The sequence below is a fragment of the Oryctolagus cuniculus genome, chromosome 4 (assembly GCF_964237555.1).
Source record: "Oryctolagus cuniculus chromosome 4, mOryCun1.1, whole genome shotgun sequence".
Lineage (NCBI taxonomy): Eukaryota > Metazoa > Chordata > Mammalia > Lagomorpha > Leporidae > Oryctolagus > Oryctolagus cuniculus.
In genome coordinates this window covers 141,224,339-141,251,233 of record NC_091435.1, presented here as the reverse complement: position 1 = coordinate 141,251,233, position 26,895 = coordinate 141,224,339, and the positions used below count along the sequence as shown (strand labels likewise).

At 50.9% G+C, this 26,895-nt stretch overlaps 1 protein-coding gene across 1 annotated transcript in view; it reads left to right on the top strand.

Annotated features, from left to right (window-relative positions):
- The window catches only part of CLSTN2 (calsyntenin 2), a 585,390-nt gene that overhangs the window by 532,708 nt on the left and 25,787 nt on the right, over nt 1-26,895 (top strand). The window contains exons 9-10 of the mRNA XM_002716578.5: nt 13,512-13,674; nt 25,440-25,606. Of these exons, the coding sequence (XP_002716624.3) occupies nt 13,512-13,674; nt 25,440-25,606 (330 nt within the window). The remainder of the gene's footprint in view (nt 1-13,511; nt 13,675-25,439; nt 25,607-26,895) is intronic.

The following is a 26,895-nucleotide window of genomic DNA, read 5'->3' as shown; positions in this document are numbered from 1 at the left end:
CTCTAGCTCTGGTCAGCCACTTGAACGGCCCACAGCCTGCATGCAGTCATGCCATTCCTGATTACCATTGTTCCTCATTCCTACCCCCATCTGAGCAAGCACTCCTGTGGTCTCCCATTTTGAGCGCTGGTTAAGTCAATGACAGGTAAGATTCCCTAGGGGACAACCTAAGACAGGCACAGCCACCTACGGAGACCACATGGAAATGGGGTCAACAATGGTATGGCCAAGAATCATGCCTCTCATTGCTCAAAAATAAACAAAAAGGAGGAAATGTGGTGGAATGAGAAGGCCATGCCAAGATGGCCACTGACAATGGAGCCTGCCTGGCAACAGGCTGTGATTGGATGGCTTTGGAAACCAAATGACAATGGAGCCTGCCTGGCAACAGGCTGTGATTGGATGGCTTTGGAAACCACATGGCAATGGAGCCTGCCTGGCAACAGGCTGTGCTTGGATGGATTTGGAAACCAAATGACAATGGAGCCTGCCTAGCAACAGGCTGTGATTGGATGGCTTTGGAAACCACATGGCAATGGAGCCTGCCTGGCAACAGGCTGTGCTTGGATGGCTTTGGAAACTGCCTGGCAACAGCCTGTGATTGGTTAGGGTATAAACCGCCCCTTGACCAGATTGGCTGCCTTGGCTATATAAGCTGCTGTACCAACTGAAATAAATGAGTCTGCAGGCTGCTCGCCTCTTGCCTGCTTTCACCCGGCTCCCAGGGTCTGTGTGGTGACTCTGTGCCTCTTGCCCCCACCATGCTCCTCGTCTCAGAATGAATCCACAGCAACAGACGCTGAGCACCTGCACCACACCCTAAACCCTCACATTCAAGGCCATTCCCAACTGGAGGCAGGCGCCCTGCTTGGTCTTGGTACAGTAGTATGTGCCCAGGGAGGGAACAGACAAGGAGAAACAGGCCCTTTCCACACTGTCAGATGTGAGACGTGTGCTTCCCAGGCTAATATATATCATGTTTGTTCCTTACCTGGGCCACTGAAACCTACAGCAGGCAGCTGTGTCTCTGTAGCTCTGAATTTGCACCCAGGAACATCAGCTAATGTTCACTGGCTCCAGGTGGATTCCTGGCACATCCTGGAAGCAAAATCCATGAGCAGGAAGGAAGCAGGGTGGGCAGATGGGTGGAAGAGAGGCAGTTTTCTTTCTTTCTCCTGCATGCACAGGAGAAAAAACAGGAGGAAACCTATGAGTTGGGGCAGGCAGGACAGGGGAGGTGAGAGACCACCAGAGCATTTGCCAGAAAATCTTCCAATTTGGTTCACTGTCATGTTCCCAGTCCCTGGGAAGGACCTGGGCCGTTGTGGGTACTCAGTAAACAGGTATTGGACAAATTGAAAGCACTTCACAGCATGTGTCTTGTGGATGTTTCTGTTGCAGGTGATATTCATTAGGGACTCCTCAGGAGGGAAAAATAAAAAAGATCCAAATATTTGGTGAAGTGGCTGCCCTACTCCCACCTCCTTCCCCACCTTAGTGTATTCAGTTCTCTGAGGCAGGTGGGTCTTGAACCCAGCCACACCAGAAGCACCTGCAGGGCTTGCTGAAACACAGCTGGCCAAGTCCCACTCCTGCTGGGGTTCAAGGTGAGGCTGGGGGCTCTGCTTTCTAGTAAGTTCTTGGGTGATGTTGATACCCCTGGGCCAGGGAGCACTCTTGCAGAACCACTGCTCACATGAAGCCTGCTGAGATGGCCAATGAAGCTGTTCTAAAATGCTTTAGACTCTGGACCCCTTTGTTCACAGCGTAACTTGCAAAGAGGTGTTTTCCAGAATCTTAGCTGGGAAAGGGAACCTGGAAAGGCCCCCAGGAGAGCATTGCCTTGAGTGACAACAAAGGAGTGGTCTCGCTGTCTCTCCTGCTGGTCCTGTTCTTCCTGGCTCCTGCAGAAGCTAGGTGCTGGGAAGGCACAGCCCTGCTTTGCTGAGAGCAGATTTCCCACCCTAGCCTCAGGCTCCCACGTCAGCACCTCCATGCCTTCCTCCAGGGGGCTTCATGGAATTTGCACACGGGTCCCACCCTGGGTGAGAGGAGGCATTTGAGACTGACGTGTACCTTTTAATCCATGACCATGATGAGTGGAAACTCTAAGGGACCTGCCATGGGTGACACCCAGGGGTGAGAAAGGAGGATCTGATGGGTGAGAAAGATGAATCAGCTGATGACAGGGACAGAAATCACAGCATGGTGCCAGGATGCCAGGCAGACCGTCAGTGCACCTAACAGGGTGTTGAAATAAATGCTTTAAACCCTTGTGCTAAGCTGTGCTTGGTGCACACTCTAAGCACAAACGGCAAAACAACTTTGCAGGATTGTTTAGGGGTTCTGCCCAAATGATGCTTAACCAAATTTCAACTGCGGGTGGCCTCTCTGACACAGGTCCTGAGTCAGCAGTGGCCTTCTGACGGGAGGCTCAGCAGGCACTTTCCAAGCTGTCACCATCACCTTCCTCTGAAAACACTCCACACTTCTCCCTGCCATGTCGGAAGTGCAGGCGACCTCCTGGGAAGATCTCAAATAGATCTGCAAATAAGAGTGGCTTCTTTGCCTTGGCACCAGGTTGACGCTGACACTGCCCAACCCCTCATCTTTCTCATATTCCAAAACGGTGGCTCAAGCCCAGATGGCCTGGCTCGTCCCTCCGCCGTGAGAACCTGATTGGTGTGGTCTCCGTCTTCCTGGTTCAGTAGCTCTGCAGTTCATGGGGTGAAGCTCACTTTTGAGCTACGCTTCAAGTGTGTCCTGTGGAGCAGGGATTTAGGTAGCTTGCTTGTCTGACTGTCACACAGGCTGGGGCTGTGGAAGTAACAAATGGCTGTCTAGAGTGCAAGGCGCTAAAATATAGAGCGACAGGAACCTCAGGGTGCCAGACAGAGGCCTTGAGAAGCCAGTCCCCCTCCCCGGCCCCCACATACCTTCCAGGATATTTGTTGGAGTCTGTGATTCTGGCACCCAGAGGCTCCATTCATTCTGCTCTATCATCTCATTTATCTTCCAATTACTAATTCTTCTGCCAACTTTCTCACCTACATTTCACCTACCGGTTGATGTATTTTTATTTCAAAATTATTACTTCTATTCTCAGAATTTTTATTTGTTTTTTTTTTTGTTGTTGTTGTTTTTTCAAAATTTCCCTTCCCCTTCTCCCTTTTCATTGCTGCATGTTCTGTGGTTGCTGGTATGTTAGTCTGAGCATGCGAGTGTCTACTTTTTCTCACACCCGCATCAAAGACAGCTGGCTTTGTCACTTCTTACCCTGAGCTCATCTCTGGTAGGCATTGTCATGCACAGGGCTCAAGTGTGGCACCGTCTCTAGTGAGCGGTTTGAGTTTGCCTTTGCTAAGGACCCTAAAGACTGCACAAAGACATGTTTAAGTCAGTCTCTGAGTTTCAGAATTCCACATCGTGTGAGCTGATCGCCTTTGGACCCGATGCCCATGCACACAGTAGACCTGGGGCTCTAACTTTCCACTGCAGCCCAGGTCAGCGGCAGCCTTTGTCCTGGGGCCCAGGCAGCAGGCTTTGTGCAAACATTCCAGCCCCTCATTCTTTTGTGCAGAGGCCTTGATCTCCATCCCTGTCTCCTCGCTGGCTTTGAAACTCGCAGTCCCTCCACACCACCAAGTGTCAACTCCCAGGTGTGGCTTTGCTTTCTTTGCTTCTTTTACCCAGAGTTCCTGTTCCCGGCTTTTGCATTTTTGTTTTCCTCTGTTGTTATTGTTGCTCTTGTGTTTCACCCAGCATTTCAATGCATTTGGAAATGGAGAGGGGTTCTGTTCCCGGATCAGGCTGGAAATACACGCTGAGCATGGAATATGCCTTGGCTCAATCCACACAACACCACCAGAGAGCAGATACTCTTATCATGCTCACTTCAGAGAAGGCAGCCAGGGCTTAGGAAGGTTTGATTTTTTCCCCCTAAGTCCAGGACATGATTTCTCAAAAACTCGTAAAGCAGGTGCGATACCTAACACCTTACCTACAGACTTGGCCTGCATTGACTGCCTCCATCCCCTCCTTCTGCTGCCCTGCCCACCTCCTCCTGCCTCAAGCCCAGGGCAGTCAGTCAGCAGCAGGCTGCTCACAGTCATTCCACTGCTCTCTCCGCATTCTACTGCTGCAGATGGTCCTCTCTCCCTGCTAAAATGTGGTCCACCTTGCAATCGCCTGTCCCGGACACACTTTCTCCGTCAGCCAGCCCCTCCCTGCATCTCTTTGCCCTCCCCAGAGTAAGTGCTGGGTATTCATGAGGGTAGAGAGGGAGACTGGACAAGAGAGAAGCTTCATGTCAGAACTGGACAGCGCAATAATTAAAGACAGGGGAAGAGCAGAGGGAATCCACAGCAAGGCCCTGTGTCCTGGCCTGGATGTTATGTTCTACAGCACTGTTTGTTGAGGCAGGAACACAGGAGAGGGGGCAGGTTTAGCTGGAACATGGAAAATGTTGAGCCCCATTTTGGACACAGTGAGTTGGAAGTGCCCCTAGAACATCGGGTGGCATGGAGGTGGGTGGGATTGGGGTGGTGGTGCTTGGGGACAACATGACACTCAAGCCTACCACTCAGGAGACGCCTCTGTTCCAGAGCCTGACTCAACAGTCTGGATGTGTGAAGGGGACAGGACATGAGGCCGTGATAGAAGCTCTAACACCCAACAAGATGGCAGGTTCCCTGGGACAGAACCAGATGCTCTCTTTCATATGCTGACCTCACTTCCTCCAGATATGGACCCAGAAGTGAGATGACTGGGCCGTATAACATACCTATTTTTAGTTTTTCAAGGAACTGCTATCTGTTCTCCATGATGACTGAACTACTTTACATTCAGCATGTCAAAGAGGCACCTGCACGACATGTTGTTTGCTGCACTGTTCACAGAAACCAAGACACAGAATCAACCTAGGCATTTGTCTCGGTGGATGAATGGATAAGGAACATGTAGCATATACACGTGGTGGAATATCATTCAGCCATGAAAAAGAATGAAATCCTGACGTTTGATGTAAGATGTGTGGAACCAAAGATCACTATATGAAGTGAAATAAGCCAGACACAGACATATAAGTACAACCTATACTAATACATGTAACTTAAAAAATGGTCACTCCAAACCTAGAGTAGTGACTAATAGAGGCAGGAGGTAGGACTGTATGGTGGAGGTAAAGGGTTTGATGTTCCACAGCACAGCAGGGCGACTCAAGTTTGCAGTAGTTACAGTATTCTATGTGAACTGGTAGGCTCCAAATACACAGAAAAGATAAGGAAGGGGAAAGGCTAACTGCCTGATGGGACCAGGTTTTTGCTGTGTGTGTATGCTGAAATGTTGCAGCATATCCCACTAAAATGTACAAATAATAAAGTATCACATGTGAATCCAGAATCTAAAGAATGAAAAGGAAACAGTGCCATTTCCTCCCATTATCACCTAAAGGCACCTGGGGCAGGAGAGCTCCTCCTCCTTCAGGGGTTGTGGCAAGGGTGAAATAGCATCAGAGGATCAGGAAAAGCTGCTCCAGTGTTGAGAAGTTCGGTCCAAGACTGTTGTCATGACAACCACCCCACCCCACTCAGAAACCCCCAGACTTCCTGGTACCCACAGAGAAAGGCCAAGTCCTCAGTCCTGACTTCCAAGTCGTTCCTTGAAGCCACATCTCGCACCCCTCACCACGGGCTCTGCGTCTTTGCTCTTGCCCGCCCTCCCAGTAGCATCAGATGCCCCATCCTCCTCCACTGGGTCAGGCTGGCTCTCAGCACAAACCTGTCACCAGTGAGCATCCCACTCTGTTGCAAGCCTTTTTGTTAACTCTGTCACTGTACTGGAAGCCCCACAGAGGCAGGTGCTGCTTTTGGTTCACAAAATCGAAATGCATTCAGGCAATGTCTAGTGGAGTGGATGAATGAGTGAATCTGCAACATGCCCCAAACCTCTGATGACAGAGAAGACGGACAAGTGAATGAAGGAGCAGGAGTTTTTCCGCTTCGTTTGCTTGGAATTTACTTCTTGGCATCTATTCCCAATGCAATCTTAGTCCTTGAATCTCACTCTAAATTCTACCGTCTCCCAGCTGGAAGGAGTGTCTCCATTCCCTGGCACCTTGCAGTGCCTTGTACCTGGTCTGCAGCACTTACCTCCATTCCCAATACATTGGAGTATTTTGTAGACTCGATAAACCCCACCCATTAGGTTGAAAATCTGGAAGTCAAAGGACCTATCTGGCAGCACTAGTAGATAAATTAGTTGGTAAGTGAATGTATCTCATGTTGAAAAGTTGCACTCAGGCCAGCGCCGTGGCTCAATAGGCTAATCCTCCACCTGTGGCGCCGGCACACCGGGTTTTAGTCCTGGTCGGGGCACCGGATTCTGTCCTGGTTGCCCCTCTTCCAGTCCAGCTCTCTGCTGTGGCCCAGGAGTGCAGTGGAGGATGGCCCAAGTGCTTGGGCCCTGCACCCCAAGGGAGACCAGGAGAAGCACCTGGCTCCTGCCTTCGGATCAGCGCTGTGCGTTGGCCGCAGTGGCCATTGGAGGGTGAACCAATGGAAAAGGAAGACCTTTCTCTGTTTCTCTCTCTCACTGTCCACTCTGCCTGCCAAAAAAAAAAAGTTGCATTCAAAAATTACCTGGGTTAATTGGGGAAACCAAGTCAGAACTTCCAATCTGGCCCTCTGTAGGGCATTTTGGATGAGCCTGCCAACACAGAGAACCTCTCACCCAAACTCCTGTTCCTCTCGTAGGCGGTTTCCCTGGCCCCTGACTCACCCTGGAACACCAGCCCACTCCTGAGTCAGACTGCTCTGAACACTGTCTGCTACCTGTCCTCAACATTCATTTCTGGGTCTCTGGTCTCTGCCTCACTCACGAGCTAAAGTCACAGCCATGGCTGCCCAGCTTGGGAACACCAGCAGGTGTTCAGAAAGTGAAGTATCTTTGCTCTAAGTGAGGCCCGGGGCTTTATCTCAGGGGATGGTGTGGGACTTGGTTGGTGCAGCTGGATTCATCAGTGACTGACGAACACTCAGGAATTCCAGCTCCAGGAAAGGCCACCATGCCTGTGTTCCTTCTTTTCTTGATTGAATCATGCATCTCCATGTTAGTTTTGGCTGTCCCCTGGCCTGGTCATGTTTCCATCACAGGTTATCTCAGCACTTCTGGCGGGATTCAGTGCTGGTCTCTTCCTGATCATAGACTCACATTCATGAAGTCCTAATTAGGCATTTGCTCTAGCGGCTGTCTTCGATTACTTCTTGGTGGCAGACATCTACAATGCTAAGCCTAGTACATGCTAGAAGACTAGATTCCCTGTTAGGGGCTCACTGGGGCAGCCCTCAATCTTTCCAACCTCAGAGGCATAGCTCGGGCTGGTCCCCACTCTCAGAATTCCCTCCTTGTGACCCTGAAGCATGTGAATGACATCATCTTGTGTGACCCAGGCTAAAGTGAGATAAGATGTCACCTCTCTCCAAATGCCAAGATTTTACTTTTGCTGTTGTTGTTGGTGGTGGTGGTGGTGGGTACTGGGAGGGTGCGAGGCCTGAGCTCTCCCACACACTGTGGGTAGGAGGATAAATAGTCACAATCTCTGGCAGAAAAAGGAATTAAGTGTGGGGAGCAGACCGGACTGGACTGAGTTACTGGAATTAAGACTTATTCTATGCATCTGCTCTCCCACAATATGGCGCTGGGAGAGAAGTAAACAGCTTCCGCACAGCTGCCTCCAGTTCAACCAATAAACTGTAGGACTTGCTACTGATTGGAGGAGAGCAGCGTACTCGGCGTGTGGGCAGCCGAGTTGGGATTGGCGGAGGAGGACTATAAAGGAGGAGAGAGACGGCATGCACCAGGGAACATCTAAGGGGAACATCTAGCTGAAGGAACACCTGTGCAGCCCCCCGAGAGAGCCGGCCGGCGGTGTGCCGCTCCCCTGCGGAAGTGGGGAATGTGGCCAGGGGGAACTGCCCTTCCACGGAGGTGGAAGGGATAGTAGCCAACCCGGGAAGAACCAGCAGCAAACCCGGGGAGGGCCGAGCAGACGAAAGAACAGCGCAGGGTCCTGTGTTGTTCCCCCATGAAGACGGGGAGCGACATAATGGTGCCGTGACTCGGATAGGAAACCTAGCTCGGATAGGAAACCTAGGACAGATAGGAAACTTAGGAGGGAAGAAACGGGAAGAACTGGGAAAATATCGGAGAGAGAGACTAGCAAACAGCCTAGGGAAAATATCGGAGAGAAAGACTAGCAAACAGCCTAGGGAAAAGCCGGACGAAAAAGGTGCCGGAAGAAGCTATTGAAAGCCTAGGCATAGACTCGGATACGGACTACGGGGGGAAGCTGGGAGAAATCTCTAAGGTCGAAAGCGAAAGTGAAAGCTAGAACAAACAGACTCGGATGCGGACTGTGGGGAGAGGCCAGGGGAAATGAGGGAGGAGTATTGTTGGAGGAAAGCTTGGGGAAACATACCGGGTAGAGAAAAATGTTAGGGAAATTGAAGCTGCGGGGGGCAGGCCAAGGCGGAAACGAAAGCCACTTTGGGATTCTCAAGTTAGCCTGGGAATAAGGGGCGAAAAGTTGAAACCAGAAGCTGAAACGTGAGCCTGGTTGGGATCCGTCTGATTAGCCCGGGGAGCAAAGGACGGGAAGCCAAACCGTGGGGCGGAGACGTATGCTGGGTTGAATTCGTCAGGCTAGCCCGGGAAACTTAGATTGAATGCTAGTGGCGGACACGTAAGCTACGCTGTGTGACTCGCGGAGGCTGCCGCGCGCAGACAGAGCGTGCGGGGCTCAAGTACATAGGGAACGCGGGGCTGGTGCGAGGCCGTGGTTCAGACGCGAAAGGGTTAAGTGCGAGACCGCGGAGTGTGCGCGCAAAGCCAAGCAGCTCAGATGAGAGAGACGCGGGCTGAAGCGGCTCAGCCGGAAAGCAGCGGAGAAATAGCCTCGGGGCGGAGCCTGCCGGCAGGGCGAGGCGCCAGGAAGCTGCGGGGATAAGAGAAACAGAAGTTTAGAAGTAAAATGAGAGAAATAGGAATGCTGGAAGATAGAAGTAAAATGGGAGAAATAGGAATGCCCGGAGATAGAGAAATAGAGAAATAGAAAGGCCTCCCCTCAACATGGCAGTGAGAGAGCTTGGATTCGGTCTGCCTGATTAAGTGAGGCGATGAGCACCTGCGGCGGCTAGCAGCTTATGCGCCACAGGTCACCGAAGACAGGCACGAATTAACATCAGTAAGGCCTCCCCACAATACAACAATTAGGAGGCTTGGATTCGGTCTGCCTGATTAAGGCGGTAAGCACCAGCAAGCAGCTCGACCAGAGTATGAGCTGCAGGTCACCGAAGATAGGCACGAACCAACACTAATAAGTCTCCCCCACAATACGGCAATGAGAAAGCTTGGATTCAGTCTGCCTGATTAAGGCGGTAAGCGCCAGCAGGCGGCTCGACCAGAGTATGAGCCGCAGGTCACCGAACACAGGCACGCATCAGCGCCTAAAAACCTCCTCACAACATGGCGAAGAGAGGACCCGGATTCGGTTTGCCTGATTGATAGGACTTGTAAGAACCTGTGGCAACTCTAGCAAGTAGAGCAGAGTGTGTGCCGCGGGACACCGAAGACAGGCGCGTATCAACGCCAAAAAATAAAAAGAAAGGGGGATCTGTGGGGAGCAGACCGGACTGGACTGAGTTACTGGAATTAAGACTTATTCTATGCATCTGCTCTCCCACAATATGGCGCTGGGAGAGAAGTAAACAGCTTCCGCACAGCTGCCTCCAGTTCAACCAATAAACTGTAGGACTTGCTACTGATTGGAGGAGAGCAGCGTACTCGGCGTGTGGGCAGCCGAGTTGGGATTGGCGGAGGAGGACTATAAAGGAGGAGAGAGACGGCATGCACCAGGGAACATCTAAGGGGAACATCTAGCTGAAGGAACACCTGTGCAGCCCCCCGAGAGAGCCGGCCGGCGGTGTGCCGCTCCCCTGCGGAAGTGGGGAATGTGGCCAGGGGGAACTGCCCTTCCACGGAGGTGGAAGGGATAGTAGCCAACCCGGGAAGAACCAGCAGCAAACCCGGGGAGGGCCGAGCAGACGAAAGAACAGCGCAGGGTCCTGTGTTGCTCCTCCACGAAGAGGGGGAGCGACATTAAGGATATGTATCAAGAGCCTCAAAAATATCTCCAAATTTTGATTATGTTTTTGGGAATCTTTTCTATGGATGCCATCAGAAATACTAACAAATATTTATGCAGAATAAACACATTACAGCAGGATTTATAATGCTCGGTACCTAATCAATGCACGATAAGAAGATAGTTAACTGTGGTCCAGTATGATCATACTATACAGCCACTCCACTGAAATCTGTGGAGACATTTTAATGCTAACGTTGAAGAACCATGGAAACTTTCTAATTGTTACACAGGGGGGGTCCAGATATGCCTTTCCCTACGGCTGCTTCACAGAATATTGATAGGAATATTATCAATACTAGGTTCCATTTTTCAGTAAGGTTGAAAAGCTGTTGGAGTTTGCAGCTGCTGAAGGCTGTGGACATGGCCCATGAAGATGGGAAATCCTACCCGCCAAAAGAGAAGCTCGGGGTGTAGGGTCACTGGTTTTTCTGGGGGGCATCACAGCTAGCGAGAGGATGCCTGGTGGGAAATGTGATGCTGAAAGGCCCACTGCGGCTGTGGAGCTCTGGGATGATTTTACTTCCCCAGAAAGGGTTTGCATTGTCCTACAAAGCTGCCAAGTGTCATGAAAGAAAGGAAGGCAGAGGACCGTCCTCCACCTGCTCCGGCAGCTACGGAGCCCACTGAAGCCTGGCGTGGGCATGCCTTTGACACTGAGAGGGCGGGGAGAGGGGCCAGGATGGGGAGCTGCCTGGTCCCTGCTCTGCCCCGGGGATACAGCAGGAGGCACCACACCGTCACCACTCCCTCCTGACCCTGGGCTGGCCAGAGGTTCCCAGATGCTTCTGAAACACCCCCAGGACGTCACCCATATTCCAGGTTGCCCTGCTGCTGCCTGCCCTTGCTCACCAACCACCTCCATGGTGCTCTGGCCTCCCGGGTTGTGTGCTTCATTCAGTTCCTCTCCAAGGTTTCCCACCCTTCCGTGTGCCCTGGATCTTCAGGGCTTCCTCTGTGCCCCACTCCAGTTGCAGGCCCAGCTCAAGAGCCCTGTTTTGGGCCAAGGTGCCAAGCAGGAGACGGGTATACACTGAGTCAGGGTTCCTGAGTTGGTGAAGCCAGCCTGTGCCCTCCTGCTTACTGTCCGAAGGCCCTGAAATATTCATCAGGCTTTATCAGGCTAATGGGCTTCAAAAGAAGCAATTTTCTGAGACATGAGAGAGGACAATATAAAAAGAACATTAAGGGAAAAATTCTTATTCCAAAATGAAAGAGAGAAGATCATTTAGCATCCCTGTTGGTGTTATCTATTCATGAGAAACAGCACACTGGATCCGGAGTGGGATGGGATGGGTGGGGGGGCTTTGATGTCCTCACCTCAGGGTCACCTTCATGCAAACAGCATCTGTCTCCCTGCCGCCCATGTCAGGGGCAAGGGAGGGAGAGCATGTGCGTGAGGGACTTTACCGCGGTGGACCTCGTGCAGTGCAGGGGCTGGAGCAGGAGGGAGTGGGAGAGGGAGAGTCAACACAGGGCACCAGGCTCCTATCTGGCTTCCTTTATGCCTCCGGCCTCCCTTCCCGAGATGGTCTTGGTCTGGTCATGTTGCGTGCGGCCAGCCCCTGGAGGGCAGCAGCCGTGACTCGCCCTAGTCCTCTGCATAACTACTCACCTGGTGAGGTTCACCAAGGTTGGGGTTGTTTCCCAGCCCTGACACCGGAGTCCTGTGTACAAGGCTGTGCGGCGGTGTGTGTGCGGGAGTCCAGGCCAGGAGAGCCTATCTGTGCCTGCCCTGCCTCCCATGTGCACCAAGACGGGGTGAAGCTGAACCCGCAAGGGCAGACTTATCTCCCTGGGAATTTGTTTGGCTTGAGTGGAAAGGCCATGGGGTTACACCGGCTTCACAGAAGCCTCACAGCGGGGGTAGGGAGCCTTTTTCTGCTGAGGGCCAGTTGGGTATTTGTAACATCTTCCGGCCCTACAAAACTATCAACTTAACAATTGGCCTGCTGTACACTGATGGGATTTGGAGTCTAACTGTCGTTGCCTTGGCAGAGCAAGACCAAATAATTTTGCAGACCTCACGTGGCCCATGGCCCAGACACTCCCCACCCCTGCAAGTATGAACAAAAGAATTGGGACTTCTGGTTCTTCCACGTCTCCTCCTTCTTCCTCTTCCTTCGTGCATTGCACTCTCTCCCCCTTTCTAACTTCTGATTCTCTTCTTGTTCATCAACTCCTTTCCCTGTCCCCTCCCCTCCCCTCTGTCTTCATCTTTATTCCCACTTTCAAATTAGCACTGTCTTCTTGCCCTCCCAGCTAGTCTTAAACTTAGAGAAATAACTTCAATCAAACCTTTGTTCTCTACTAATGAACTAAGAAGTTTCATACAAAGCAATTTAAGCCGATGCTCCCACCTGGCCACCCAACATTGGCCAGCCTACATAGCTGCTAATTGTGTGACTGAGATGATCTTCCCACAGTCACGACAGCCATCAGCCCTCAGTTCTATATCCAACCACAGACGGAGAATATTCTGTAAATGAATCTGCGCTAAACACATATAGACTTTTTTTTTCTTGTCTTTGTACCCCAAACAATCCAGTGTAGCAACTATTTACATAGAGTTTCCATTGCATTAGCTATTATAAGTGATCTAGAGGTGGTGATTTAAAAGTGTATGGTAGGGGCCGGCGCCGCGGCTCACTAGGCTAATCCTCCGCCTAGCGGCGCCCGCACACCGGGTTCTAGTCCCGGTCGGGGCGCCGGATTCTGTCCCGGTTGCCCCTCTTCCAGGCCAGCTCTCTGCTGTGGCCAGGGAGTGCAGTGGAGGATGGCCCAGGTGCTTGGGCCCTGCACCCCATGGGAGACCAGGAAAAGCACCTGGCTCCTGGCTCCTGCCATCGGATCGGTGCGGTGCGCCGGCCGCAGCGCGCCGGCCGCGGCGGCCATTGGAGGGTGAACCAACGGCAAAGGAAGACCTTTCTCTCTGTCTCTCTCTCTCACTGTCCACTCTGCCTGTCAAAAAAAAAAAAAAGTGTATGGTAGGATGTGCACAGGTTATATGCAAATACAGCCCCATTTCATATCAAGGAGGGGAGCATCCACACATTCTGGTACCTTTAGGGGGGTCCTGAGGACAACTAGAGTTGTCTGATTGTTGGATTCTCCGGGGCTCCTTTCTCATCATTTGACAACAAGCTTCTGTAACCTCAGTGTTTGTCAACCGTGGTATATTCCTGAGTGCTTTGTGATAAAAATTGTTGAGCCCAAAATGTCCCCTCCCCCTTTCCTAATTAAAATAAGAATTTGTTTGGTGTTGTATTACATATTCAATTTTAAGTTTGCTTCTCTTCTTTTTCATTAGATTTGTGACAAAGAGTGGCATTACTATGTCATCAATGTCGAGTTTCCTGTGGTCACCTTATACATGGACGGAGCAACATATGAACCATACCTGGTGACCAACGACTGGCCCATTCATCCATCCCACATAGCCATGCAGCTTACAGTCGGTGCTTGTTGGCAAGGTAACCCCAGCTGGAGCCTTCTCTCTGGCCCCCAAAAGACCCTAAGGGTGAGACAGGGAGAGCAAGTGGTGCGCGAGTTTTCCAGAAAACAATGTACTAGATTTTACTGATCAAACAGAACTTACAAAAAAATTAGTATTCACGGCTGCACTAAATCTGATTTTAGATCAACACAAGCAGTTCCACAGTTGCCTCTGAGTTGCTAATGTCTTGTCGTTCTGACGTCTTACCTGGTTCCAAACTGGGGCTGTATGGAGACGAAGCTGAATGTAGAATCTTCTCTCCAAGCTTCCAGTTGACTCTGCTGAGCGCTGGGCTGATCTGGAGTCAGGGATCTCCCTTTATCCCCATACGAGTTCCGGGCTGTGGGAGGCAGCCTGTCCAAACTATGAAGCCACGGGGAGCCACTCTCCAGGTCAGCTCAGCCCTGCACCCCGTCGCTGGTCTCTGGGAATAGAAGCCCTTTATTGCCTTCCCACCGGGAGGTCTGTGGTCCCTTCTGACTTCCTGAGCAGCTGCCTCTCTCCCAGGCCCAGGCCAGGCTCCTCTGTGGAACCAGGAAAAGCAGCTCTCCAGGCAAGGATGTGACCTGTGTCACTCACTCGGGTCTGCCAGAGTCTTTGTTTCTGCTTCCTTGGGGGCAGGGGTGCTTTCAAGGAAAAAGAAAACCCTCCCCAAATAAGCAGGTGAGTGTGTTGAGATATGACCCAACCTTGTGCTGCTGGGTTCTGTGAAGTTTAGCAAGGTTTGTGGCTAAGGATGGATAGTTCGTCACGGAGAGCTGTGGGGAGAGGTGAGAAACAAAGAGTCGAGGGAAGATACAGGGGTGAGGACCTGCTGTCCGAGTGAGCTGAGAGTGATGAAGACTGAGTGCTGGGGAAGCCCCATACCCAGAGTGTGGGGAGAAGAGCATATGGGGTCACCTGGGAGCAGTATGGATGCAAAACCCAGAAGGTCAAGCATGAAAGAGGTAAGGGAGCAGAAGGTGCTTTGGAGTGAAGGCCACCAGCTTGATGCCTGGCATGTGACACATTTCAGTAGAACTTGGTGGTGAGAGGTTCTTCAGTGTGGCAGGCTTCCCCAGGGTATCGGGAAGGAGTTTGTGTCACCTGGCAAGCGTCCACCCAGGGATTAGCATGGCAGGGCACCAATTCAGAGGTTGCACAGGAATCGTTAGCCACTGGGCATGACTGTGCTAGAGTAACGGCCCTCTGGTGTGGCTCTGTGTCCTAGCTGAATGCTGTCACCAGCTGTGGCTATTACTGAACATAGCCTGGAGAATGGCCATAAGAGGTCTCTGGCCCGTGTCCCCCTTGTAAAGAATTAAGACAATGGCTTTGAATCAGCTAGACTAGATTAAGCTGTGCTTCAGTGACAAGCAAAGCTCACCTCCCAGTTACTCAGAAGAATTCTCACGTCGTATTCACTGCTGTGCTTGTTCATGAGCTTGAGGACACAAGCTGACACACAGCCGCAGGGCTGGGCCCCTGCAAAGAGGAAGCGAGAGTGTGGCCATGTGTGCCCAAGTTCCCAGCGCTTCCACCTATACAAGTGATGCTGTCACTTTTAATTCACTTTTGTTGGCTAAAGAAAATCACACAACCACACTTAACTCCAACAGGGTGGGAAGTGGAATTCTTCCAGGATATTTATGGAAGAAAACCTGAAACTATCTGATGAACAACACAGTCTGTCTACCTGGTCAACAGAGATACATCTGACTCTCCTTCCATGTAAAAAGAATGTCCACCCCCCTCTAGAAGAGACAGCACGAAAGTGCCACCTGCTACAGGTTCCAGCCTCAATGTCTAACATCTCAGAGGCTCCATAGGAGGTCCAGCAGTGGCTGATCTGACAACTGTGTGTTTATAGGACAAATCACTTGCCATGACCACAGTCACCAACCACCACCATGTCCAACACCACCAACACTCACTCACACACACACACACAGCACTATACAACAATGGAATGAGGTAGAACAACCGACTAACACTTGCACTAAGAAAGGAAGAATTAGAGAAATGTGACCATGTTTAGTCCATAGGGAGTCTAAAATCCCTTAGGCACGTGCTGTAGGTGGGGTCTTCTGTGTGGCCTTGGTTGTGTCCATTGAGATACATTTTTTCTCTAGTGTCCCTTCGGGCTGCTACTGAGGAGGGCATGGTCACTCCATAAAGAACAACTCGAATACCAGGGTGCTTCAGAAAGTTCAGGAAAAGTAGAATCAAAAGATAAGTTTACTTTGGTGTAAAAATGTTTGAAATTTCTGCATGTTTTCCATTAAGTAGTCTCTCCATTTTTTGAAGACTGCTCATATGTATGGATTTCAAGGATTTTTTGAACCAAAATCAACTTAAGTCCTTTTTCCACAAACTATTTTAAAGTACTCTCTTATTATATCTGATCACAATTTATTTAAAAGCCATTCTACAAAAATGATTGCAAGCAGGACACTCATGTGTGTGTTTATTTTTAAGGAATGTGGTAGACAAGGTAAATACTATGGTGTTTGGCAAGTATTTCTGGCCTTCTTGCCGAATGGATGCCAAGGGCTGCTCTTGCTCCGAATTAGGTGTGTTCATCTGACTTGCTTGGAACACTGGAGTGCGAGTGAGTGGAAGGACCTTATATCATTCCCTGGTGGAAACTCAGCAGCCAGTGTCGGAAGGAGGCCCTTGATATAGTTGGGGGCGGGGGGGCGAAGGGTAGACAGTTAACAGTTCAGTGAAAAATTGGTGTTAGTCCCAATCTGTGGATGAGGGGACTGAGGCTCTGAGGGGGGCAGACGCTTGCCCCATGCTGTGCCCTCTCGCTGTGGCCACTGCCCCCTGCTGTTTGCTGGCCACTTTGCTGACGCGATCCTGTGTTTGGGATGATGTGGATGGATGCAGATGCTGCCAACTCTTGGCCTCCTGCGACAGATGACAGTCTTCTGATGAACTCCCATGGGAACACTCCGCTCCCCTGGCTGATCCCTTACTATCCACTCCCTGAAGTGACGCACCCCAGGGAACTATGAGAATGAGTTTAGACTTTAGAGTCAGAGAAATCTGAGTTCGGGTCAAATCCCCGCCCTGCCACTCACCAGCTGTGTGGACCCCTCAGGGTCCTTCCCTGAGCTTCTCTTCTTATCTGTAAATAAGAGGGGGCCCTACCTCAGGGGGTTATCCTAAGGATTAGGTGCCTGGCACATCATGTGTGTGGCATCTTTTACTTGAACGAGTGTGTGGGTTTTAAAGCATCTGCTGTCGCCTCCTGCACCTCTTCCCCTATTCCTCCACCTAACCCAGCACTGCAGGCCATGTGTAAGCCCTGGGCACGCTCTAGCAAGTGGTCCTGTGTTCCCGTGGCTCTGGGCATGCACTGACTTCTCACCTTTCCTAGGACCGACCCTCCTGCCCAGATGTCTGTCGTGAAGCAGGTAAAATGAGCCACTCTGGCTGCAGCTAGGGAGAGGCACTGAAGGGTGACGTGAAGGTGGGGAATAGGCCCGTGGAAGACACGTGTTAGGAGATGGGACTTGAGACACAGGCACGAACCTCATCGAGCAGTCTTTAGGGCCGTGGAGAAGACTCGAGTATTCTCCCTGAGAGAAATGACAAACCTTTGGTGAAATTTCAGCAGGAAAAACACTCAGTGTCTTCCAGGTGGGCTTAGTAAAATGAGCAGGAGTTCGTGAGGAAGGGAAGGGAGGTAGCAGTGTATGCTGAGGTAGGGGGGTGGCATAGGCTGCTTAGGGCTCCCCAGAAATGGAGCATATATGGAACAGAAGGAGTAGAGAAGAGGCTGGGGAGAGGAAGAGAGACCAAACCCTGGAACCCCACACTGCCTTGTTAAGGGTTCCCATGCACACTCATATCTTCATTGGAACCACACTTTTTCTGGGGTGGACACATGCATTCTTCAGTAGACCACAGTGCTGTGAAATCAGTGGCCTATGGTACAGCCCCTGCCTCTGCATGTATGAAAACCTTCTGAGGTCCAGCGCTATGCATCACATGCACCTCTGTGTGACTCTAACTGCCTTTAGGACTGCAGTTGTGGGGTGCTTTTCAGGTGCTTTGGAGGTTGGCAAGGGAACTAGTTGTCATTTGTGAAATTTCCAACCAGGGCTGAACAATGGGAAAAGAAAATGATAGGATGGCAGCTGCTGGCTGAGTTCTCCTGGGAACTGGTGCCAGAACTGTTGCGGGGCAGTGTCTGCAGCCCCAATTAGCCTACTGTGTCCTGTTAGTGAATTTGAAAGCCAGTGTAATCAATGGAATTTCATTTCCATTAGTATCTTTTCCAGTAATTAGAAAAATGAGACTTCATTTACACTTAAGAAACGTTGCCAGTGAGGCCCAGAGCCTGTAGCATCTCATAATTGTAGGGAAGAGCCTTTGCAGCCAGGAGACGTGTGGCATCATGAGCGGGTGGCCAGCGCTCACAGTCTTGCTATCATTGCCCGGTCCTGGGAGGCGCTGTGCTCTCAGGGTGGAGTCCATGTCGTCTCCTGGCCATGCTCATTCTGGGCTGGCCCAGCCACTGGTACCTTTACAAATGCCAGCTTCTTTGTTTCTCAGTGGGTCACAGCCTGGGAGAAGTAGATTTCTGAGATGAAGTTAATTCATCCTTTGTCTTAGAATTTCCTACTGATTTGTTCTCGTTTCTGAGAACAAAAGAAAAATTTCTACTCCTAAAAAACAAGAATTAGATACTCACATCTGCTTCATTCTCAGACCTCTAAACCAGGCCTTCCCACCCAGACTCTGTGACCTGACTGTGCACAGGCGTGCATCAGCTAAGGCTGGAGAGGGTGCAGACCAGGGCCTCGGGGAGCCCTGGGGCTTCTGGGAGATGCTCAACACGTAGCAGTCTGGCCTCTCCCCAGGCTACAACCAGAGTGGCTCATTATACCTGCTTCACAGTAGACATGTGGGCAGGAGTTCTTTTAATGCATTGGCTAACCCTGCTGAAAACACAGCTCTGGGCACCTGTTTGAGAAGCTATGTTGCCTGACTTCCGTCTCCTCTTGGGGCTCTCCTCCTGGGGCTCTCTGCCTGGGACTCGGTCTTCTGTGACCAACTCACCTAGGACAGGTGCTCTGACCTTGGCCTTGCTAGGATGTCCAGTCTTGCCTGTCCCTGGCTATCACAGGGGCATGGCAAGGCTTGGGGGAGGAAGGCTTTCCACTCTGGCTCCTGGCCTTGATGAGTCCTAAATCCTACTTAGCAAGTATGACAGCAGGAAATAGAGGAGGAGCTGTTTCTAAAAATGACAGCCCATTAAAGACAGATACAGAATCCCCATGGTGGCTCTTGGAAGCAGCCAAAGCAAAAGACAGGAATGGCCAAGAGGGGATTTAAAAAAAAAAAAAAAAAACAACGCAGAAATGACCTGTGAGCATTGCAGGAGTCAGCTGCATACAGTCCTCAGATACGGGGGAATTGGAGCCACATGGGATCCTGAATCTATTGTGCATTTTCAGGTCGTTTTTCTGCCAGACACGAGCATTAGCACGGAGACTTGGAATACATGCCTTCACTTAATAAGCTTTGTCTAATTTAGTACAAATTTCTCTTAATAAAGTCTGTGTTGGAATTATCCTGCCTCCCTTGGGTCTCTGCCGCTGAAGAAGGGGGCACAGACTCACCTAGTCTGCCTTTCATTCAGGCGGTGTTTCCCAAGGAAGATTTCAGGGAGCTCGGGGCCCATAGGATGCTTCTTGCCTGCACAAATGGGCCAAGGTCAAGGTCAAGGGTGGTAAACACAGCAAAAACCATCCCCACATCTCTACCTCGGAGAGCCACCGTGCACATTAAAATATTAAAAATTCTCAAAAGCACTCCAGGAAAGCAGCCTATTGGATGCTATTTAACCCGTAATCTCCAGTCTTCTTCCACCTTCGAGCTCACTCCTGGAGCACTCTGGGAAGCATAGGAATTGTTGACGGCAGGCTCCACCCCTTACCCAGTTGAGAGTTACCAAAGGACAGGAGCTATCTGGTTTCCCAGAGCTTCAGAAGGCCCCTTCCCTGACCCCAGGACCTAGAAAAAGTTGACAATCAAGGTTGATTGAATTACATCCTATTTTTAAGTCAATTATGTTTGTTGAACTACATCCTGTTTTTAAGATTGTTTTGACAAAAGTTAGTCACACATATGACACACACAACGATGACTAATCAAGTGTGTCTCTTAGCATTGTCTGCATCTAAAAACCAAGGGAAGATTGTTCTAAGCCATGGAGTCAATTTGGCACACGTCTACCTCTGGTTCGAAGATGACACAGATGAAATCAGGGTTAAAACTTGGTGTCCGATGTAAAAAATACAGTATAATTGAGCTATATTGCTAACTTTGTATCTTATTCTGGGTTATGTTCATTAGAAAGTGTTATGATGATCTGAAAGCAAGAGCTGTCACTTCCGCATCTCTGAGAGACACACGGCCAGGGAGAAGGAAGGGACCAGTGAATAGAAAGGCAGAGAAAACTTGGAATGGTGCACCTGGTCGTGAGTTCCTTGGCCCCTGGCTGGCCTGTGTGAGTAGCTGGCGTGCACCAGGCACTGTGCTGAGCATTTCACATGCGTTCTCCATTGGTTCTCCCCAAAACCCTTGAACTTGCATGTAACTGTGAGCCCCAGTTTGCAGATTAGAACCTGGGGCGCAGAGAGAGTCAGTACCTTGCGGAGGATCACCCAGGGTCTGGATCTGAATGCAGGTCTCTGTCACCGGATCCCTCACCTTTACGAATCCTGCCAGACCACCCAGCAGAGTAAGGCAGCTCAGAGGATGCCAGAATCTGAAAACAAATCATTTGCCCAAATTTCCTTGTCATATTTCCCACTGATTGGACAAAAATCAAGCTGAGGCCTAGGCTCATCAAACACCACAGTTTATTGCTGGGGAGAGGAACTGAGTTTGGACTCAGGAGAGAATTCCAGACCCTCACTGCTGTTGCATGTTGTTCTGAGTCTGTGAAGACAGAATCTTGCTTCCCTGAGATTTTTAATTCCTTCATCTGGAGAATGAAGAGGGAGACTCTAGACGGTATGACACGGTCTTCTTACTCCATGAGTTAGGTCCGCAGCCCCAGAGAGCTGAGTTTTGTGGTCATCCCTCAGCCATATGCTTTGCTCACTAATGCCATGTACATGTCTGCTGGAGACATGATCATGCAAGGACTGGGTCTGCTGAGCGTGGGTCACGTCAGCCATGGTGGCAGATCACCCATCTCCACAGGCCACCTGCAACCTGCAGCTGCGTTTGCAGCTGGGGGGTCATGCAGGCTGAGTTTTGAAGCTGCAGTTTAGGGGTGTCTATGACACACGTCACCTAGTCTTTGTGTTTCATGTCTCCATCACTGAAATGAGGAAGTGAGAGAAGCAAGATTTCAGACAGTCTTGCCATTTGCATTGCTCAAAATCGATGCCCAGCCATCCATGAAATTGTGTGCACTGAGGGCATCCCCATCCGCCCGCCATGCACAGAGCAGCACCCAACTCAAGCAAGAGGGAGCGTGGCCCCCACTGCTTGCCCTGTGGTTCTTAGCCTGAACAGCTGTGGGAAAGACAGCAAGAAAGACCAGTAGCACCCTGGGCACACTGTGCACAGCGAGGAGACAGTACAATAACACTGCAGAAACCTCGAAACAGAGAGAAATGCCCATCACTGATTCAAAGGCTATATGTCCCACCTCAGATGAAAGACAGCTGGGAGGGAATGGATCTGTGGCTCTTCCTTCCCAATGCAAGCCTGAGCTGAGCTGAGAGAGCAGGCTGCACTGAGTCATGTTTGCCAAGTACTACTGTCTTTCACAGTAACTATGTTTCCCAGCACACCCCACGCCCATCCTTGGGAGCAGCTGCTGAAGCCATTCAGTGGCCAGGGAGCCCAGTAGAATTGGGCCATCTGGCCCAGCACTGGGTACACCCCTGCCAGGGCTCAGCCCAGGAAGCAGGTCTGCTGCCTTTGCTCTGCAGCTCTGAGTTCTCGTCATCCTGCTGGAACCTCCTCACCCTTCCCACCTCTGATGTCGCGTGTCCTCATCTCGGGGAAGCCACATTCTCTCCCTCTGTTTCTCCCCAAATGCTGCCCACACCCACATCTCCCCCAGGCTCCTAAGGGTTAGGCTTCTGGGAACCACACTAGGGAGGAGATTCAACTGCAGATCTCCCAGCTGCAAATTCTTCCTGTGGCCATGAACAAAAGGCCAGGGGTACATTTAAATGCAGGTAAGCTGGGAGAAATGCTAGGGAACAATTTTAAAGAACAGAGACACAGATATCCAAAATATCATCCCATCCCTTAAGGGTTAAATAAAACAGCAAATCAAAGTGCCCACCATGTTTCAAGGATGCAACAAATAGTGGCTATGTTCCCCTTTTAGGACACATTGTCTAGGTCACTGGGACATGTTGGATTCATGTTCCTGACAACCTCAGAGGTTCTATTATGCCAACAACCTATGCTTATAGTTTTACCTTGCCCTTCTAATGTCTGTGCTTTATTTTCCCAAGTCAATAAAAGCTCATCCAGAGCCTGGACCACTTCTCTTAATTCACTAAATCTAGTAGAAAGCTGGGCAAACAGCAGATACTTTAACAAACGCTGCATAATCTAGCCTCAGGAATCTAAATCATGCATACAAATATTTAAAGAAGGTTCTCTGTGGAAGGAAGCAGGTTTTCTTTTCTGAACATGATTCATGACCCCATTTATGTCTACACATTCATAGAAGAACCATGTGTTCTATGAAAACTAAACATTAAAAACAAGGAGATTTTTAATGCATGAATCCTTTGTTTAAAAATCTTGCATCACAAGCACCACTGGGTGCAAATATAGGTCAGATTTTTTGCTGGGCCTCCTATTGCAAAATGCTAATTGAATCGATCTCCCAGAACCTTGTCACTGCTATACAGAGGCCATCACAGAACTGGGACGCTTGAGTCAAAAACACAGAACAGGAATGTGGGGTTTTTTTGTGAAAGAAAATAGCCTGTAGGAAAACACCTTAGCCTCCAAGAGTGTCTCAAAGCTCGGCCTTAGAGGATGCAGCTGCCGAGTGAAGGGTGGGGGAGAGTGAGAGGAGAGATCACAGCAGGTCCCCAGAGGTGCTGTGTGTGGATGGATGGAGTCACACCACAGGGACTCATGCTTTACCACTGCCTGCAGTGTGGCCTTGGGCCCTGCGCTTCTGCGCACTAAGCCTAGTGTGCTCACCTATCACTACAGAGGAGTCCCTGCCTCCCCAGAGTCTTGTGAAGAGTCCATGGGATGACGTAGGTTGAGAACCTGACGTGGTGCTAGATACACATTTCATGGCCATTGGATGTTGGTTGTTGCTGGATCTGCCGCTGCAAGTTTAGGGGTTGGGGGAGAGACAAAGCAGAAGAGAGATGACACATGTGGAGTGTACCACACCTGGGATGCCCTGGGGAGGAACAGCTCCACCACCCACACCCAGACTCACATCCTCCTTCCTGCAGCTCAACAGACACAGCCCCCTGCTGGGGCAGGAGCATGCACATGGCTCGGAGGAGCACATTCCTCCGTGGGCCATCTCAGGTTATTCCTCAAAGTCAGATAGATATCCAGCGATCCCCATGAAGTGAGCACTTCCAAAGAGACCCCTTTCATTTCCAAAGTCAGCTGTGAGTGGCAAGGAATACAATGAGCCCAAATGATGCAAACCATGGAGACAGGTGCATCAAGGAGCCCAAGGCATCCCAAGTACAGCAGTTAGGAGAGCACCGGGCTCCACCCAGCCCTGTGTGGCTCTCCTGCTCTGCCCTCCTCCCTGCCTTGCCTCTGCAGTTGCCTCTAGTGTGCCAGCAGCCTTGGCCTTGGAACCTCACTTATCGCCAAGGAAAGAGAAGAAGAGTCAGACTCTCCATTCTCCTGAATCAGCTGTCAGTCAACAGCCCTCACGTACCAAGCCTGAGTTGGGTCTCATGATTATCTGTGGACCCATCACAGTGGCTGCTTGAATGCCACATGCTGATGGGATTCACCTTGGTCCTGGGTGCCAGGTCCACACCTCCATCAGTCTCTGCAGCAGTAGGGATGGCGTAAGTTAAATAAAGTTCAGCCCCTGGAGATCAAGTCAAATATCTAGGGCGGACTTTGCAAGAAGGAAGGAGTGTAACACATGTGGAGAGACAGCTACAGTGCCCCGTTTTTCCAGTATTCAACTCCCTGTCTCCCACAACTCAGCAGACAATCGCAGAATGTCTGCTGTGTGCCAGGCAGAGCCCAGGATGCCAGGAGGACACCGAGGCCCAGTGTTGTGGAGAGGAATAAATGAGCCAACTTAGGCCAAGTGCCCGGTGCAGCACTCAGCCCCTGATTCTTGCTCAGTGTTGTCTTCATTAAGATGAATAATGCATGAGTGATCCCTGCTATCCAGGAGAGAGACTTAAACTAATAAATTACAGCAGCGTGCGGAGAGTGGTGAGAGTATGCCTGCGGGCGGCGTCAAGGAGAGACATCGCATAAGGAGTATGCAAAAAGACCCAGCCTCAGGAAGCATCTAGCTCAGTGGATCTTAACCTTGACTTTGCATTTGATTCACCTGAGGAGCTTTTAAAACTCCCCGTACCAATTAAGTCGGAATCCCTGGGGCTGAGACAGAGCGCTGGGCGCCGGTCTGACTTTGTAAAGATCCCCAGATGATGAGACTGCATGGGCGACGTTGGGCACCCTACCCTTTTAGGTTATTGAGGACATAAAACACACACAGGTAAACCATTAGTTGGCAATGCCGGGTGCTGGGGGGTGGAGGTATGGTAAAAGGGGCTGTTAGTGCCCAAGGCTCAGGGAGGGCACGGGGCTTGGGCAGCTTTTCTGTGAGCAGCAGGGGACCAAGGGCTTGAGGGACCTTGAGGAACTGTGAGATGTAGCCGCTCCGAGCACTTGGGAGATGGTGTCTCTGTGGGAGGAATGGATGGGTGTAAGCAGAGGCCAATGGGCCAGCTTGGATCCAGTCAGGAGACAGAAGCCACACGGCGATTTCAACAGGAAAATGTAGCAAATCCCTGACTATACCAGGTCTCTAGTCAGAAGGGATTCACCAGTAAGAAGTAAGGAGAGCCTGGAGGCACATCCAAGCAGGAACAGCATGGATGAGATTAAGGGGCAGCCCTGGAGCCCAGGCCTGAGATAGGGCAGCCCAGAGAAGGTCCGCCCTCCCCATGCAGAAGTGGGGAGAGTGCTGGTGTGGCGTGGCTCACTGAGTGACAGAGAAGCACCCCTTTTTGGGAATGGCTCCTTTTCCTGGCATGCAGAGGCAGCCTCAGCTTCATACATCAACGTCTTAGCAGGGGATGGTTGGGAATCTGCCCTCTCCGGAGCTGGCAATCTGTCCACAGGGACTTGTTCCACTGGACCCCACCCTACCACCAAACTGCCGGGGTGCTGGGAGAGCTACACGAGCCGTGCTGAGTCTTGGAGAAGGAGGAGGCAAAACCCAGAAGTGTGCCCTTTGGGCAAATGGAGGCACAGGGACCAGCAAAGCTGCGCTTCCCCCAGGGCTGTCTTGGCCCTGCCTTCTGCTCCCTCTCTGAAAGAAGAGAGGTGCAAGGTCCAGGCTACGTCCGGCTGTGCGGGAGCAGAGGGGCAAGTGCCAGTGCTCAGGGGAGTCAGTAGGCAAGGGACACACAGTCAAGTTGACCTTGATCCACAATTAGCTGGTGCTTTGAAGCAGTATATCCTACCCAAGTTCTATAGGACGAGTGACAGTGCTGCTTTATTTATTTATTTTATTTTATTTTTCAGGAGGAGAAGTTGCCAAACCCCGCTTTGCTCAATTCTTCCACGGTAGCCTGGCTAGTCTCACCATCCGTCCCGGCAAAATGGAAAGCCAGAAGGTGATATCATGCTTGCAGGCCTGCAAGGAAGGGCTGGATATTAACTCCTTGGAAAGCCTTGGCCAAGGAATAAAGGTAAGGAAGGAGCTGGCATCACCCCCAAAAAGAAATCAATTTATGAAGCTGAGGCTGCCTATGCACGCCAGGAAATGAAGCCATTTCCTGTAAGATTGCACAGAAAGGCCACCACGGCAAAGGTGCTGCCACGGGGGAGGTCAGTGACTGTCACGTCCACGAAGGACTCCTGCTGTCGTCTCCTGAGACTCCCAGATCCAGCCCTCGTGTGCAATCAGGCCACTACAAGGAGTTGGCTCTCATTCAGTGTCTGTGTGGAGGAAGTTGTTGTACTTCATTTGTTTATGGGTTGGTTGGTTGCTGTGTCATTTATTCGCCTAAAGGAACTGAAGCAGTGTGCCGGAGTACATTTCCAATGCATGAGAAATAAATAAAAAGTTAGGGCTCTGTAAAATACAAATTAGAAAGGGAAGTGTAAAACCAGAGAGGGGTGGAATTAGAAAGCAGATAGGGAGGTCATTAGGTCTTAAACTGGGATGAGGAGCCGAGGATTATCTCCCTGCAGTCTCTGGCAACAGCAGTATGAACAGAGTCATGATTTCTACTGTCCACTCACAATTAAAATATTCAAGTGATGCATGAGAACCAAAGCCACATTTCTGAGGAAAGCTCCTCCTGCAGGGGCCAGCAAAGAATGTAGCCGACCGGAGCCTCCCTGACAGGTAGGGTTACTCGCTGGCCTCACCTGACGGAGCTCATGGAGCGCCTGAGATGCTGCCTCCGATTCCCATGTCCTCTATCACAGTGCCTGGGTTCAATACCTGGCCCCTGTCCAAATCCTACAAATGCAGACCCTGGAGGCAGCAATGATGGCTGAAGTAGTTGAGTTCCTGCCACCCATGTGGGAGACCTGGATCGAGTTTCTGGCTCCTAGGTCCAGCCCTGGCCCAGCCCCAGCCATTGTAGGTATTTGGAGAGTGAACCAGCAGATGGGAACTCTCTCTCCCTGTCTGTGTGTCTCTCACTCTCTCCCTCTCAAATAAATATTAAAAAACAGAAAAGAGCAGAGTCAATATCGTGGAACCTGCACTCGAGGATCCTGGAGCCCAGTGAGGGAAGGCGGTTTCTCAGCCTCCTCTCTGGAAGTTGGGGGGCCCACCCTCTGTGTCCCACGGCACAGGCCAATAGCACAGCGCACCACATGGCATCAGCAGCTCCAGGGTTTCCCTCCTCAGCCATTTCCAGAGGGGGTGTGGCTACAGCAGGCTTCCGTGAGCCCCTCCCATCCCCCTCCTGAAGCACCTGTGCTCTCCAACAGAATGGCCCTGCAGGGGCCCACTGCTTGCAGG